The following is an 18,850-nucleotide window of genomic DNA, read 5'->3' on the forward strand; positions in this document are numbered from 1 at the left end:
AGGATGTCTTCCCACTACCAAAGGGCATGTGAGGGTTGAGTTGAAGAGAATCACTTACTTACCCATTATGTTCGAGTTCATAAAAGGTGTTGGGGACAATCCTTCATGGGACACTAATCGACTGTCACTCAAATGATCGCCGTAATGAGGGCTGTCTGCAAAACCCTGGGGGGAAAGAACAGAATATTAAGCATATTATCGGGCAACTTAATTAATTGAGTAGTATTGCATACCACTAATTAGTAAGGGGAGAGCACAACTGGTCGTTATGCTAATAAACTGTCACCTCTCTTGTATATTATAGTCCAATAAAATATATACAAAAGAGCAGATCTTATGTCTTGGTCACTGATGGATTATAGGTTCACTCATATTCATAATACATTTGGATTTATTACCCCATTATTTGCCATTAAGATACAAGTACTCAGTGAACATCTTTGTGATATGTTGTTTTTTTTTACTTAAAAATGATCATTCATGCCTTGTGGGTTTGAAAACAGCATGCGTATCGGTTTATCTAAATGGGAGGAGTTGCGATGTTTTTAATTACTCTATTTCACTGTTTAATATTTTATCTTCCCTTTTGTTTTAAGTGAATTCTAATATTTAAAAACTGTTGTAAAGCACATTGAACTGCATCAAAAAGGCCACAAAAACAAAGTGTACTATCATTATTATTATTATCATTATTATTATTATTATCATCATCATCATCATTGTTGTTGTTATTGTTATTATTATCATTGTGAGTATTTCTTCTTTACATCGCCCCCTCAAATGGACTGAAGTGTGTCTAAAACATTTTGCCTCAGTTAAAAATTGTTTTATGGGCAACATAGGATGTCAACTGATGCAAAACTCATTGCCGTCTTTCATCAAAACCTGGCACTTGAAAGAAGGTAAGTAAGATTGTGCTGGTCGTGTAGAAACATTTGCTTTATATTAATTACATACGTGGCACAGAAAACATCTAACCCCAATACATTTGTTTGTGTTTATTACAGTTTTTTTAATTTCTTCTACCATCTTATCTATATGATAATAGGTTTATATACCAAACCACAGTTCATAAGGTGTTGTTACATAGAGGGGGAAGAAACAGAGAGATTCAATCCTACATCATTCCCAGGTACCTGCAGCTTAAAAAAATTGCCTTTTTCTCCTGCAGCTTAACAGTGCCTTTTCATGACAGTTATCAGCTTGGGGGGCTTAGGTCTAAATATCGGTCACAGTATGGTTTTTGAAAACTCGGGGTCCCATGTAATAAAAGACACTCCGTTACAGTGCTAATCCCAAGCCCTGTGAAAATCCTCCTGTGCTCCAGTCAAATTCATCTCCCCAAACTACATTAACTCCCACCAGAGAGACCGAGCAGCATTGGGCTTGCATTTCTATGGAGCTATTTTCTCCAACTCGTACCCTTTGCATTCAACATACAGTAAAAAAAAAAAAAAAAAGTAAATCTTATTATCCATCTTTTTTTTGTGAGTGGATGGTGATGGAGTAATTTCAAAGGCAGTGGAGTGTTGTGCTGTGTCGAGGGAATCCTCAGAGATTCCCCATTGTGCTCTTGCCAGGCCGCACACACTGTTAATCACACCATGAACAGACTCAATAACAACAACAGCCCCATGAGAGGCTCTAGCAAACTAACACACACGGACTTACACATACACAGCTCATGTACAAAAACATTTCCTGTATTCCACAGCACACAAGAAAAATTAAACTACGGACTTAATGGAATACTTCCGCATTATGAGAAATACAGGTATTCACCATCTGATGAGTTACATGAAAAAGATTGATAACCCTTGCATTTTGGTTTGATAAATATACAGACAGCAGCAGTTTGGCTTAGCTTAGCATAACGACTGGAAATGGTGGAATCAGATTGGTTCCGTCCAAAGTAGGTTAAGAAAAAACTACCATCGCCAGTATCCTCACAACAATTTGCCATTTTAGAAAGCATTATGAGCAGGATTAGCTAGAATCATAGATATTAATGGAACCTGTATAGGGCAGAATTGCTCAGCCTGACTTCCAATTTTGCCTGGTGGCCATTCGCTGTATTGCACCGAAAAATTCCCCTTCTCGCACGAATATAACAAGAGGTTGTTGTCAGGACCCCTCAAACTGCAAACAATCGACATTTTGAGGACTCTTTTTATTACTATTGATTTTTATCCATGGAGGTTTTTTATTAGTGAAGTTTTCCTCTAGCTGTGCTTTTCGTGTATGTGCTAGTGGATAGTCGAAGACGTAAAAGTGTTAATTAGTTGATCTAGAATTCACAGTTTCCCTCTTTTTTCACTTTTAGCCTTGACTGTAACCACAATTTAAAAGAGAAATATCTTTCTAATCTCTATCTCAATATCTCATTATCTGACTCTTTATCAATAAGTCAATGACCACATTTCCCAAAATGTGAAACCACTCCTTTGACTAAATATTAGAAAGCTCTTGATGGTAATGAGCACTTTGATTGTTATGACTGCCACTGTCAACCCAGGCTCATTACATGTGTGTGTTTGTCAGTACAACCACACTGTGTTTGCTCCTCTGGGACTGCTAGATCATCAATCACAGATCCTCATCATTCCCAAACACTGGTGGCCTACATCTATCCGAGACACTAACACACGCTGTCATCGCTGCCACAGGGCTGCATTGGCACTACTGGCTAAATAACTGTCAGATCATCGTGGCAGCATGCAGGCCGGAGCTCATGCCTTTTCCCCCCAATCACTTGCTGCAGTGTTTAAAAAGTCATCTCTTCCACACACTGCTGTATCCCAGGTGAACGTGGGGCTGCTTGTGGCAGCTTGGGAAGTGATGATATGCTCATGATGGATGCGTGTGGGGTCGAGTATCAAGTCGGGGCAGGGCACTAGGGAAGTGGGGGTTGTCGTGTGGTGGCGGTGGGCACAGCCCTGACTGTCAGACCGCCAGCCTACAGCCACAGCTGCCCAGGATACAGCGGCTGGCTGGGAGCCAAGGTCAGCACGGCAGGACTCGGGACTGTTCACAGTTGACTGATCACACACTCGTAGCTCACCGGCTCAAACAAGCTCAGGGACAAGACTGAATTCCCTTTGTAACAGACGGAAAGATGAAGCACTGAGTACTACTTCTGAGAATCTTTGACAGACATTGTGAATAGAGCATCGCTTATGTACATTTAAATGATTATTAATGAACAAAGTAATAGAATGAAAGTAGTCATCTTAGAATAGAGACGATATCATAACCTCATAAATAAATAATACCCCAGTCTGTTATGCAGTCTTGCTGTTACCACAGCTTTAGAGAAGCAGGGAAAATCAGAAAATGACAGGAAGGTTTCAACAGCAAAACAGACATCTTAAAAATCTCAGGGACACAATCGTTTTTGCAAATATCCAAAAAAGCTAATAACATTTTCATTTGAATTAGTTCTTTAAAATCTATCTGGGTGAAATGGCAACTTGCCAAAGAGTGTAAATATGAGCCTCTCGGCCACTGTGTGCAGTAAGACACTCCAGTCTCCCCTATGACCCTCAACAGGATAAGTGGTTGACAGAAAATTGATGTACAGTAAAAGACCTCTGAGGGCTCCTCAAAGTCCAGGCTGTAGCTTTGGTGGCCCTGAGCTGTGAGGAACATTCCTGGTGAGTTAAGGTTTTCATATCGTATTAACTTTGTTTTTTATTCTTTCCAAATTACATTTTTTTGTACGTGTTTATATGCCATTATTGGAAATCTGTGTCTTTTTATGAAAGGTGGCAAAATATGGTTCAGAATGGCATTACCACCAACAATTCCATATCAATGCTAATTCAACAATATCTATAGTAGTTATATGGTGGCTAGACAGGTGATAATACCTGGGAAAAACAAATCTAATCTTCTTATGTAAAAAAGTTAGTGTTTAGCCAGTCTGCACACTGACGTTAAGCATCATGATCTATCAGTGTTGCTAGTCTGTTGAAAGTGCCTTCCTTATACTTCACAGCTTTTATCTATATCCTGAGACATTAACAGCTTCAACGGAAATGGTCAAGTATTACTGTATTCTTCACTGATCAAACAAGGTACCAAAAAGATTTATATTAGATTTGACCCAAGACCCAACCTTCAATTAAACTGAGAGGGGATCCATTCAATACTTTCTGTGTAATCCCGCTGACAAACAACCAATCAACTATCAAACAGACACTGGTGAAAACATAACCTCCTTGGCAGAGGTAATAAATATTGAATATCAACAAAGGTAGCATCTGCTGCAGGGCATGGTAATGTTTGCACTGTATAGATGTTCTTGTTTCTTTTATCCACCAATAGTATGTCATTACTAACGATTCATGGGACTACACAGAATATGTTTTTTTTAATCAGCTAATCTCAATTAAAAAAAAATATTTTCTTTTCTGGAAACTGTTCATCAAAGCTTTGCTGAAAAACATCTAAAATCCTGTCTCCAGCAATCAAAACTCAGCTCTAATACTAATCGCCTCACTCTATAAATTAATGTCACGCCAATTTTGCCATTATCGATTAACATAATTTTAATCAAACAAATTCTTAATGGTTATTTAATGGTCATCAATACATGATTGGCATCCACAATGGGAATATGCCACTTTTCTCTGAATTCTTTTTTTTTTATCATTCACATGGTTACCTATGTCACTAAAGCATCATGTCATAACCGTAGCATAAATTATACAGCTTAAAAACAGGTTGATGTAGACTACTGAGATTCATTACACATGCTCCTCACTTCTTAAAGTGGAGTATATAGGATATAATATTTTATAGGTGATATAAATCAAGTCTGTATCACTATAAGGTGTGTATGCAGCTGTGTGGAAACTGGCATGTGATTGTTTGTGTGCACGCCTTATGGAGGTACAAACAGCTGTCTGCTGGCTGATGCTGTGCCTTGCAATGTCAGAAACACTCATTTATATGCACCTGGAGCAAAGATATCTCAAGCGTCTCTGTCTTATAATTCAAATCAAGCTGCCTATGTTACCATAGCCTGTAGATGTTCATTCGGGAAGGGCACAGAGAAATAAACAAGGTAACGCAGCCCGAGTGGCTCTGACATTTAACTGAATTCTAATGGAAAGTGACAGGAGATTGACATTAAATGAAATTCATACAGGGCATCTAGAACAACCAATGTGTGAGGGACAAACAAACGGGGTAGAGCTGTTCACACTTGCTCACACTAACGGCGAGATGTTCTCACTCAAGCACAACAATAGAGTTGCAGTTTAAAATTTCTCCCATTAAAAAACCAATAAGCTATAATACATTATAACGTAAGAGTGATTATATTCAATGTGTGATTTCATAATTGATCACAATTAAATGTTACTTTTTATTTTATTAACAGCAAAAAATACATTGTGTATTTAAGACCAAGACACTTTTTTTATTATCAAATTCATATTTTCCTCTTTTGTATAGGTTTATGGTGTCATAATATAATATACAGTATTGTCCTTATTGTTCGGCTGCACAGGTTACACACCCTCTCCTTGTGTAATGGAGAATAAAATGAAGTTTGGGCCAATATTGCATCAAAAAGTCAATTTATGCTTCAAACCAGGTTCAGTCATGTACAAATAATGTTTGGATGTTTGGTTTTTATGTGAGGTACAGTACATTTCTACTACTGGTCATTCAATATGAGTGGGATAAGGTGAGACTCAAACATGTGAATGTACTGATTTGATGTAACGAGTGTTAAATGATGTGCTGTGGAGCAGAAAGGCCATTCAGAGGCGTTAAGGTGTAGGTCAGCTTACCCGAGAGGACTCATAGGAGGGACTGGACTCGCCACCTGGGGCCCAAGATGCTTGGTTGGTCCGCTCCTCCATACCTGTCAGAGAGAGAGACGCACAGCTCCGTCAACAAGTCGAGATTACAAACATAGTTCAATGTACAGGGACAGTATTTCTACATTCTGTGTCTCTCTCACACACAGACACAACTGAATCAAAATACAATACTCTTTAATCATCTTGTTTATGCAGCGTCCATGTAATTATGATCAACAGCAGGTTTTGAGTTAAAAACTATAGTTTTTTTCAAAGAGATGCACGGCAAAAGTCTTCAGTCAAATCTCTTTCAACCTGTGGTTCTAGTGTCAATTCTCTGTATCATGAATGGAATATGGATAATCTTACACCAAGTACAAACAAGTTGATACTCCACTCTCGCTCTAAGGTAAGCGGATGTCCTTCACTATACAGATTGTGAAGCCCACTGAGGCAATGTGATTGTGGTTTGGGGCTATGGAAATAAAACTGATTTAATAAATGTTTCCCACAAGTTCCCTGAATGTTCCTTTACAAGAGATAAGGAACTGGAAATGCTCCTTTCTTCCATGTTGAGTCTTTTTACATAATTGGAGTATGGGTGAAACTATTAGTTGAATAATCAATTTTAAAAAGAACCATAAATCGAGTCACCTTTCAAGCAAAATAACCAAACATTTTCTCGTAACAGCTTTTTAAATGTGTGCATTTTCTGCTTTTCTATTTTATATCAATGTAAAAAGAGTTAAACAATTAATCAATTGATTGATTAATCATCAATTACCAACTGTCATAATCAATTCTTGGTTTCTTTTCTACTGTGACAATAAACTGAATATCTTTGGGTTGTGGACATTTGAGGACGTCATTTGAGGACGAATTAGGAAAAACTGATAAGCATTTTATACACCAAACAACAAATTGGTTAATTAAGAAATAATCGCCAGATTAATCAAAAGTAAAAATAGTATGTTACAGCCCTTATGGTAAATTAAATGTCTTTGACAAAACAACATGTGTGAATGTGTCATGTTGGACCTAATACAGAACAAAAGGGTTAATCAAAGGAAATAACATCAGATCAATTGATTTAAATAACTGAAAAAATAATTTTAGTTGCAGCCTTAATTGGCAGCTACAACTAAATATACAGCCAGCAACTGAACACATTTCATAACTCATAAATGAGCTACAATAAAAGTCTGAATGGAAAAATGCAAAGCTATTTCATAAACTGTGTGTGTCAGTCAAATCCTGTAATTCACTGACGCTCTTCAGAAAACTCTAGAGAAAGACCTTAATCTAAAGATTAATCAAGATTTTACTCAAGTACATACGCAATAGTTGTAGTAATGAAATACTGTCTCCCCTAAAAGAACTGGCATGATAAGAATGTGATTTTACAACCAAACTATGTCTTTTCCCTCTTTGGAAAACAATAAAAAAAAGTGACTAATTCATGTCTTCAAAGGTTAAGCTTCAGGACACGAAACATTGTGGTGCCATTTAGTTTGCTTTGCATGAATCCTGGCCACAAATAAACACAGTTTTTTCTGCCTCAATGCACCAAAAAGCATCTACTTTCAAACAGCTGAGCTCTAAAACTTGATAAAAAACCATTTTTTAAATGAAAGAAAACCTCTATGTTTCAAAAGACAAAAGATAAACAAATAAAATCAATAACTTCAACCAACTGCAAAGCAAGACCATCTGGCATATATTGAAAAATATAATATCTGATTTTCAGAATCTAATTTATGTGATATAGTCTGTAAACATATTTGATGCCTCAATTGTTCATGCTGTTTGAAACAATATTGTGTTGCAGTAAAAGCCGTAGTCCCTGTAAACAAAACATAATTGCAGAGCGGGTACAGCATCAACATTCTCGAAGTTATTGATTGTCCCTGTTGTAATTGCATCTGTCTCAGCAAAATGCAATATCATTTGTTCATTTTTAGCTTCAAATAAAAAAATATCAGATTTCAAGAAAGTGTGTATGCTCACAAAAATAATAATATAGCAAACGACAAACTACACTTTTTTATAACAAGAATATTTCTAACTTTTTAAATTTAACAAAATGATATGCACCGAGATGCCTCTGAGCAGCAAGGTCAGGCATAAAACCTAAGAAACGGTTTACAAGACTGAAACAAACGACTGCAATAAAAGCAGAAGTAGAATCTGCAAAGCCTGAAATCACACATCAAAACACGTGGAGAACATGGACCAGTTCTCTGACTCATAAAGAGTATAGAAACAAACAGCACACCTGACTACAGCTATTCATGAACTAGGTTCAATGCATCTTAACTTGTGCTTCTTATGCGTCAGTAAGTCTTAACATTTCAAACCGAGCACTTCAGTATTAAAGAGAACTAATGAAAAGGCAGTATGATGTGGTCTGAGGTAGCTATCTGGGAACATACCCAGTCTGACATGTGAGAATTTACATATACCGTGTACATGATTAATTTCCAACGGTCATTCTGCCAATCACATCTTAGTCAGAGATCTAATTATACACTTCATGAGAAGTCAGTGACATGTCTCAGACCAGAAATCACGCTCCAGTGAGCAGCGCTGCAGATAAGATGTTACATCTTCACAAACATGTTGTTTTGCTGCTCATACACAGGAGACTCATTTCCTCTTTAAAAGTTGTCACAATAAGTCAGTCAGTCACTCATCAGTGGCTTAATATATGCAAAATAAACTGTCTCAACTTCTTCGTCTCGCTGCATTATCATCCACATTCATAACTTTACTTCTATACATGGCTCCAAACTTTGGTACAGTTACATCACCATAACTGTGACATGTTGAAGACCAACTAAGGCTTTTTTACACATTGAATCTAACAATGGTCAGTGTTTGCTCTTTGGGCAGTCATCTCGTCTGATTACCATCTCCAAGGCTCAAGGGTCCGCTCTCTTCTCCAAGCACAGATGAGGCAGCACAATAAGATTACTCACTATCACAAGAGGCAAATGGGGGGGGGGGCAAACGCACTTGTTATATTTTAGGTCTAATGAATTGGGAACTGTTAAGGGCTCAGTTGCAAAGATTGACAAAATCCTAACAATGAAGAGGACATCCAGTCTCCTCTCACACTCAGAATGATCAAAGATGTAATCAATATTTTTGTATGAATTAATCAAATGTGAACGTTTGGAACTTGCAGTGAAGAACCGGCAAACTGAGCTTTTTAGCCTCTGTTGGCTTACTATAATGTTTCATGCATCATATTAAGCTTAGATAACCCGAATTTACCTGCCAATCACCAAACAGCAAGTACACAAAGTTGGCAAGTGTCTATTGATGAACTAATAAAACGATCCTGCAATGAACCCTTTACCTTGCAAGGCAGGTGGATTCGTAAGATTACACGATCTCACAAAACCATCTTGCCAGGCTTCAGGCTATACACTTGGCAGGTGTTGAACCAATCGTCATCCTTTGAGGAACTACTTGCAGCTACGGGGCATGGAGTAACTCTTCATTAGAAAAGAAAAACAATCGCGGCTCCTAAGAGCTTAGTGTAGATGCTGCTGTAGGATAAGTTATATCAGAACGGAAAAGTATATTTAATTGAAAGAAGACACTGAAGGCTTTTTTAATGCAAACCAGAATTACCGCAGAGCAATTGTACGCCTTTGCACTCTAGTCAAGTTGCTGTTCGAAAGAGAAAGAGACCTGTGTATATCAAAATGTATTGTAATTATTGAGTTATGGCCATAAATGGGTTTTGTGGGGTCACAATGAGTTTGAACTCTGACATTTAGCCACCCAATTGTAATCAGTTCATCCTAGAGTCATAGTGGACACTTTTACTGAATCAGAAGAAATTCTCTCAAAGCGTTCTTGAGATATCGTGTTTATAAGTATGGGACAGACGGACAACACGAAAGCATAATAAAAAGGTTTTTGCCTTTCTCTCACCTGGCTATGGTAAGAGATTGATTTACCAACTAATTAAAGTTCCTGCCCTATTCCATAGAGTTTCGCCACATCAGGTTGATGAATCCTCCATTCGTAAAAGGTTAGCGTATTGACTTTTTATTGAAACTGTTTTGGAGAAGTGTTGTCACCTTTATGGTCCTCTTTGACGATGTCATTTTTTGTGCTGTTGAACTGTTACACTGAGAGGTGTTTCTTATATTCATCCTCGCCATTTAAACCATTGAGGCTAGACTACATACACTAGACTATAAACACCTTTCAGTTGTTATTTTCCTGTAACATCTAATCAGAGATTAACCAGAAACATACAAATGTAATAATTCTATAATAATAAAACCAGTAATAGTGAATTGAATTTGTAGAATTTAAAAACAATATTTCACTCTTGAATGAGCAGACATGATATCTGCATGTTTGGCTACATTTTGGGTCAAATCTAAAGAAGAAGAGTGGATAAGTTAACACAAAAAAACCTTAAAGGAAAGATGGCTACACCAGAAGGACACATTTGGAACGGTCTTGCTTGGTGGTCCAAATCACAACTGCCAACCCTGCTTCAGGAGTCAATATTATGCATTATATTTGACTTATCCTGTCACACGTTTGTGATGGAATTCAAAATAAACTAGAAAAATTATATTCAGCAGTTTTATTACTTGCCATATGGTAGATACATTTTGTATCCTCAAATGTCCTGAAAGTATGGTGACCCTCAATAATTTTTTTATCCCGCATACATTATAGGTGTTAGTAACAGCATTGGTGCTGCTAAGATGTCAGCACACAAATCTTACAGATTTTAAGTCTGATGAATTAAATGTGTAACTAAAGCTGCCCTGACCTCTATTTGTTCTTTGTCCTTGCTGCTGAGGGAAACATGTCTCCTAATATCAGGCTATTTTCAAGTGCAAAAAGCATTATGTTGAAAAGTTGCCTTGGTCATTCTGCTACACAGTACCATACAGAACATACTGCATGTATGACGATGAAGAAATGTATTCAAAATTATGCGGTTGATTATAAATTATCAAGATTAATAAAACAGGCAATCATTACACCTGTTTGATTCATCTTGATCACTTACAATCAACTGCATAATTTTAAATATATCACTTATCTATGTAGTTGTAAATGTCCTATACACCTATGGTATTGGTTTGACAGACACAGAGTTTTACTATTATAACTGACTCCTACTATGTCTCCACTGGCCCATTCATGAACAGCTGTGTTCTGACAAAGAAACATCCCAATTCAGCTAAAAGCCATCCAACAGTGGGACTAATGTCTTCTGTTTCAAGGAAAAGACCTTTTTCAGTTGACGCCAATGAAATCGTGCAACATGGCTGAAGTATGTCAAACGTTCAGCTTAAATGATAGTAAGCAGAAAAGATCAAATATGAGGTTGTTCACCATCAGTGATACTACAGTGATACTCAGTGTTACTTATGTCAGTGTCCAATGTCATTACTCATTACACAAGAACTACCGAACATTTTTTTGGGTCGAGAATAAAACCCACTAACTTTTGGTTAGGATTCATACAAAATATCGTGTTTCAACATTTTTGTCAACATTTCAGATAATAATACATTTATCTTGATGTAAAATCAAGAAAAAAACAGGCTTATTTTAATTTTAGATTTTTTTACTAGATTGGCTTTATTGAATTAAAGGGGACTGTTTGGCCTCGGCATTCTGATCCATTTTGTTCCCTGAGAACATTTATAAACACATAAGAAGCATTTAAGGGCAGTACGACCTGCAATCCAGTCACCAGAATTAGATTTTCCCATTTGGGTTCATTTAGTACCGATGATAGCGGGTGACCTCACCGAACCTGTCCAATCAATGAGTCACCTGTCAGTCTGTATATCTTTATGTTTACTCCATACTCCTTCAAGTGTGAACAGGAATTGGTCCAGACCAAATGAGCCCAACTACAGGTGTGAAAGCACCCTAAATCACATCACCATAGCACATATTGTGTTATAAATTACCAATTTATCAGTGTCTTTATTGGTGTTGATGTCAATTAATACATACATAAAAAGTTGAGAGAAATTTTGGCTCATGAAATTTGGACCTGTTTCTGATTTGTCACAAAATACCAATGAATAGATGTTTGATTCATTTGGACGTTGTATTGTATGTTGTACATGAAGGAGGTAAGGACAGAGAGATCACAAATAAAAACAAATTATTCTGGATAATACAGTGAGTAAAACATAGTCAATACTCTCAACAATGTTGCATCATTTCTATCTTTTAACACATGCTCCCAAAACCTAAAACACAAATCAGGCAATACAAAGCTAGTTAAATATTAGCTGTATTTATATCAAAATGTAAATTTGCTGATTAATTTTACTCAAGGCAAACAAGCATAAAGGAGAACAAACACTTTTCAAATGTAAACACAACTCCCAACTGGTGATTTAATATGCTTCCAATAGACACTTAAACATCATTAAAAACATTTGGACACAAGGATTAACTTAATCTATGAATAGTTGAGTTTGATTGGGGACAAAATCTATGAAATCAAACTCTTTCTGAGGTCACATACTTCCCACAAAAGTTGGTAGCGAAACTACAGGCCTAAAGGGATGGGGGAAAAAAGAACAAAGAAAGACTTCTGGTCCAGGTGGCATCTTGACTAAAATGAGAAATAAGAAATGTCAGTTTTTATCGACTCCCAGCACAAATGGGAATCAAATGAAAAGAAAACATTTATGAGTTAAAACACAAATAAAAACATTTTCTCAGACCTTTTTTATGTGAAAGTGAAACTGATGGAGGATCATTAGATGCTTTGAATATGAAAAAATATGAAAATATACTAGATATGTTAAACTACCACTGCAGTGCTCTTAGTTGAAGAGCTGCCTCCTAAAAGAAAGTCATGTATTATGTCACAGCGTGGACCATATTTACTGTCTGGGAGATTTAACTGTGTGTGTTATGTTGATGTAAACAAATCCAGCTTTACTGATTAACAGAGCTTTTAGTTTTATTTGGCATAATGGTTTCCTGTATACATTAACTGAGAGCAGTACAAATGGCAAAACCAATGACTGCATCAAACTCATGTATACAAATAATGAAGGTGAAGCAGAAACTGGGCCGAGAAGAACCAAACAGTTTTTATAGGCAAACAGGGTCAGACAGGGCTGAGATTTAGAGCAGTATTCTTGAGAAAGATGTACCAGTCCTCTTTATTATAGAGAGTTAAAGACAGAGGAAGAGACTTGGTTCATGACTGCTGAACTGCATGTCACAATGGCTACAAAACAAACAAACTATTTTGATATATTATGACAGACCACAATAAGAAACTAATGGTCAAGAAAAGGTAAATTCAGCTGTCAATACACATTTTTTTAACGTTAGTTTTTGAGCTTTTGAACAGCTACATAACCCCACCCCCTCCCCTAAAAAACAGACTGAGATCAAATGAGAAATGAATGCCATGCAAGCCAAGATTTACAGTGTACATACTAGGCCCCATCAAAGTAAAAGCACATTATATAAGCAAATATGGTCAGTGGTTACTTCAGATAAATTGTGAATTTAGTCACTCTAGGAGAGTTAAACAAATCAACATGTAATGCAAAGTAATAACTAAGCCTATTTGCTCTCTGATATAATCAGTAAACTCAAATTGTCAAATGTAATAGATTGTAGGGGTGAATGTTTTAAGAAAAATATCGATATTTGGTGGCAGTGTGTTGATAATCGTATTGCACGAGGGAGCTTTACAATATTTATATCTGTATCTATATTTTGTCCCACACCTACATGAAACTGCTGCTCGGGTCCTCTGTTGAGACAAGCTTTTGGTTTATAGACCAAGCTGAACTCAAGTGAGGCAGCAGTGAAGCTCGTGGAGCTGAGTCCAGCAATGAAAAAAATGCAGTCATTTTTCTTTTATTTATTTTGGGATTCAACTGTCTGGCAAAACGACCTATAGCTGCTGGTCACAGCTAACAAATGTACCCCCACATACCGCTAAATGAAAATTAGCCTTTCAACAGCAGCCATCCACTGCCCTGATCCTCAATGGCCTCATCAAATTTGCATCATCAACACAGCTGGAAGGGAGAGATGATGAATCTCTGTTAGAGCCACTTTGGGTATTTTTTCCAATCCATCTTTCTCTGGCACACTTTTGAAGGGGCTTGCCAGTCCCACTCTGCCTCAATTATCTGGCAATGCCCAGCTGAGATGCAATAATCCAAACTCTCATTCCCTGCAATTTCCACACTTCTGTCTGCACACTCACTTGCCTTATGTTCACAATCACTTATGGAGGTGCTTCTTCCCCTACCTTGAGGATCAGAGACACAGGAGCACATACTGTAAGCTGGAGGATGGAGGGATTTACTCACTATAAGCCTGATGCACCCTGAGGTTCAGGAGTTCATTTTGACATCATTATTTCTTACATGATAAAGGTTTAAGTTTGCAGAATTCAGTTTTATAACATTGTAGATGCAGACTACATTTAAAACCTATAAACAAGAACTCTACCAATAAATTATCAAGACAGATATCGCTTTATTCGTTTTTCTTGTAATTGCTCATATTGACTTTTTACATTTTTGTTCAGCCTTCTTGTTTTAACTCACCTCAGATAAGGCTTCCCTGTGTTTGGCTTGTCTGTTTGGTGTCTATTTTGTAAAAATATCTAGAAACTGATTACATTATTCTCGCAGCTCCTTCAACTCTGACATTTAAACATACATTACAAACATATGCATATGCACATTGCAAAACGTAATGTCCTATATTTTCAATAATACTAGTACAGTTGAATTTAATTCCATAGTTCAGCAAATAACTTTTTGTTTTCACACCACATTTTATTTTGAAAAAAGGTGATGCTGCCACCTTCAATCCAACCAGAAGTCAAATGTATGTAGTTGCTTGATTGATGGGGAACATGTTTTACTTTTAATATCTATAGGTCTTTCAAGGTATCGGCACCCTGGATCAAGATCAGTCACAAAACATTAAAAACCCCAAAACGGATTCATTCCCTTCCATTTTCTTCTGACCACTGCCAAGGAAACCGGAGAAATGTACTCATCTTTGATACATTTAAATATTTTGGATTCTGTCGAAGTTAAAATAGGGCCTTTATTACATAAGGGTAATACTGAAAGTTGCAGACAACTTTCCCCCCTAGCATTTCCAAGTGGTATTATTATTGGCACAGCCTTTGCGAAAACATAGTTTCTGTTTTCCACAGAGTCACAAATAATAACACAGGACAGTTAACCTTCCTTTTCCCGGTTGACCGTGTGCCCAGTGACCAATGTAAACACTTATGGTTTAATTTTTTCATGTCCACTACTCTAAACATTTACTTCATAATGATACACTGAAGCAGAAAACTTGTCTGTTGCCAGATACAGATCTGATTGTCAAACCACTGCAAACCACAAGTCAAAACATTCTACTGTCTTTGTCTTTGTTCAAGTTGTATCACTTAAGATAGCGTGACATTTTATCTGACACTGCATCTCAATACAGAAGAGACAACCAGAGCACTGATCATTTCCAATAGTTTAGGATAAACACCTATATAAATCCTGTTGTTTCCAACAAAATGTATCCATGTATATGTGGATGAAATATTGCGTCATGCAGAATAATCAGATTATTATGGCTGCCTTTCGAAAAACTAATCAGTTTAAAACAGTGAATACATTGTTGACAATACACTGCATCCTTTTTTTGGGTCGTTACAAGATGTTGATATTTACATTTAACAGAAAATTTGTTTGTTTAAATTTGATATATGTCACAATATTTTACATTTGATTTATGAACATAATTCTTTACAGGAAGAATCTTCATTATAGACGATATCTTTTTTCACAATATTTTTTTTAAGTGGTACAAAACAACGGCCCACATTTAGACTTTGCTATGTTTCTAAAGGACAAAGCTGGTCGCCAGACAACAACACAGCCATGACAATGAGCTTTGGCTGTAAAACACAGTTCTCCTGACTGTCTACCACTCTTTTCTTTACCAAACAAAAAGCACCATGCTGATGTGGGTCTATTTTAGAAGTCACCGAGTGCAGGCCAAGCCGAAAGGTGACTGTCCACATCTTACTATATGAAATCATAAAAGAAATAGCGAGCCCTTGTCAATACAGCACATGGTGGAAATGTCGATGGCTGACATCATTCAAGTTAACAGACAATAAATACAGGATGCAGACTGGTTGTGAAAAAAATATTATGAATGAATCAAAAGTTTGATTATGTATCTAAGTAAGTGGATATTACACAATGACCTGATTTGTAAGAACTTTTCATATTTCACAATTCAGAAATGTAGGAACATCTGTATAATCTGATGCAATCAAATAAAAAGGCAAGAAATGCAACAAATTCTATCACTTGTTCTCGATACTGAATTAAGATGATTCAACTACAATCATTTCTGAGGCTGCTGTTAGTGTTGTTTCTGTGTTGGACTATATTATAATAAAAGTTTTTGGCAAACTTTTTGCCCACACATAAATAAAAACACATTTAGAGTCTAAATAACACCAATAATAGTCTGAAGACTGTGTAATTAATATGTAAAATAATCATCCTTGTGGGAATTGACCAGGAAGGTCTGATTTTACTTTAAAAAACACCTATTTCCTTGTCATTTCTTTTATTGAAGAGAGCTTACACACAACAACCCCCTCAGTTCAATCATAAGGTATTCTAAAAATTCATAGCCACAACTCCTTAGTTCATGAGTGACAGCTCTGTTCTTGTCTCTTTGTCTTTTCGTTCAGTTTCCACAAAGTGTGTCTTTCGTTTCACAGATAACTGGCTACAACGAGGCTTTGTGGATGTGCACAAAACATGCTTTCAAGAAAACATAATGCTTGATTGTTGACTTTCTCTTGTAGCAGATCAGACAATAGATGTGCTTCGGATTAATGTCCTGTTGAATTTATAGCAAGGAAGCGATCCAGAAGCAAGGAATCTGAACTCCTGTCATTACCAGCAAACCATGAAGATGCACAAAGACCAGTAATTTGTGTTTATACATCAACACTTGATCAAAGCAGTCAAAACATGCCTTATGTATGCCTTATCTCTACATCTGACAGTAGGAATATTCACTGTATTACACCATGTTGCTAATTAGATCAATAAGACATTTACACATGTCTAGACTCTAACCATGCTTTGTTCTACATCTTTACTACAACACTCCACTTTAATTCAAGGTGGAGAGCTTATGTTTCAAGGATCAGATGTGAACAGCGCAGCATCACAGAGGAGGAAAAGGAACCACATGCAATGCAAGACTGAAGACCATAACTGAGGGTTTGTTGAAATAGGTTTGAGAGATCGAGTCCTACCTGATGCACTGAACTGACTGCTTCCAAGTGTGGTGGGCCTGTTTTTCCCTCCGCTTACAGGTGGAGAGAACATCTGCAAGGAAGCATGTGGACATAAACCTACAATTAGACTCCAAACATTGAGATGATCAGACGCAAGCATCCTAAAAGCTGCTCATGGACGGCTTGTGAAATAAGTGGAAAATGATGTGAATTGTTAAATTAGTCACGCTTCAGAAATAAAGAGAGAAAAGAGAGAAAATCCATCATACCGCACTGAAATCCAGCAGGTCACTTAATTCCTTGTCTGTTCCAAGAGCGGCAATCCGCTGCTGAGGGTTCATCCTGGCGATCTAGAAACCTGAAGACAACACAGCCCGGTCAGGTCACATCTCTGCTGCTTTTATTCAACACGGTGCCACAGCAAATGACCAATGCCACGAGAGGTATTTGTTATGGGATGCGGAATAAAGACCATCACTGTGGAGTAAAGTTCGCTCTGGCATTGAAACATACCGACACACTGACAGTTTGACCACACTATCATTCACCAAAGAGAGTTAACAATTAGTCCGTGCAGATTAAGTGTTATCCATCATAGCGGTGATTAAAAAGAGATAAAATGGAAGCGCTCTGGATGGATGGCACAAGCTTGTTAAAAACCTGCAGCATCGCGTTGTTGCAGTGACATTATTTCTCTGTAACAACACCCTTTCACTTGTCCTAACACATTTATGTAACTCGGTGATTAGGCTGCCACTGACTGTGTTAATGTCAGTGATTTGTGAGGCAGGTTTCGCAGGAAAAAAAACGATGGTCAACGTTAGCGGAGGGACCTCACGTCAGTTAGCTCGCCGGCTAATGCTAGCTGCAGTTACTGGTTCATATGGATAGAAAAGAGCTAGCGAGCCGCGACCAGCTGCAGCGGTGTGAGCCAATGTAGACATGAGCACGGAGAAGCCTTTCCCGGCGAGCGAGATACAAACAAGATACTGGCTCAAGATAAGTGAAAAAAGGCGAGCAAATACTGCAAATGACACTCAATCCCCAGCAGCTCCAGAACACAAAACGCAATGATGGTCTTTCTCAACTCCCAACTTCTTTCACAGGTCCGAAAGCTTTTGGCAAACTCTCACTGATATTTTACCTTTTTTCCGAATAAAATCCCGACTAGGGTGATCTGGTGAAGACTCGCTGTCTTGCAATACACCTCAAACTGGCGAGATATTGGTTTAAGCGGCTATACCTGGGATAATATCCTCTCTATATAGCAGTTACGAGTTTCCCTTAGGCAGACATTTTTGCTTTGCGAAAGCCTCAGCACCACGATGACATTGGTTATTGTATCCCTCCGCCGAAGCACAGTGACATGATGGTCCCACACAGCGGGAGATGCTGCGGGAGTCAGCACGCGCTGTGCGGGTCACACTGATGCACCGCATGTTTATCTGGGCTCCAAACACACAATAACATTTTCGCATCAAACTTGTCTGCAAACAACGACATCTATGTGACATATTTTGTTTACATTATCCCAAATGTTCCCAACAATGTTCTAATGACAGAAGTCCGCATTTTTATTTTGTTAAAGGTGATAACGGTGCGTTTCATTTCGCCTGACGTCACATCCTCTTCACAACTATACCTTCCGGTGAAACAGCAGATAAGTAATAATAATAGTTGGACACTCTGCTATCACACTTGT

The 18,850-nt window shown here is 37.5% G+C and overlaps 1 protein-coding gene across 9 annotated transcripts in view; it reads right to left on the reverse strand.

Annotated features, from left to right (window-relative positions):
• Positions 1 to 18,487, reverse strand: part of tcf12 (transcription factor 12) — an 82,821-nt gene extending 64,334 nt beyond the window's left edge. For 4 of the 9 annotated variants that reach the window (XM_030413478.1, XM_030413477.1, XM_030413475.1 and 1 more), the window contains exons 1-5: positions 18,293 to 18,486; positions 17,418 to 17,506; positions 17,167 to 17,239; positions 5,802 to 5,875; positions 63 to 165 (exon numbers count right to left, since the gene is read on the reverse strand). In XM_030413478.1, coding sequence (XP_030269338.1) covers positions 63 to 165; positions 5,802 to 5,875; positions 17,167 to 17,239; positions 17,418 to 17,489 — 322 coding nt within the window. In that variant the 5' untranslated portion in view covers positions 17,490 to 17,506; positions 18,293 to 18,486. Of the gene's footprint in view, positions 1 to 62; positions 166 to 5,801; positions 5,876 to 17,166; positions 17,240 to 17,417; positions 17,507 to 18,292 lie in introns of all 9 variants that reach the window. The other 5 variants (XM_030413479.1, XM_030413474.1, XM_030413472.1 and 2 more) reach the window with 2 other exon arrangements.
• Positions 18,488 to 18,850: the final 363 nt, after the last annotated feature.

This window comes from Sparus aurata, chromosome 4 (assembly GCF_900880675.1).
Source record: "Sparus aurata chromosome 4, fSpaAur1.1, whole genome shotgun sequence".
Classification (NCBI taxonomy): Eukaryota; Metazoa; Chordata; class Actinopteri; order Spariformes; family Sparidae; genus Sparus; species Sparus aurata.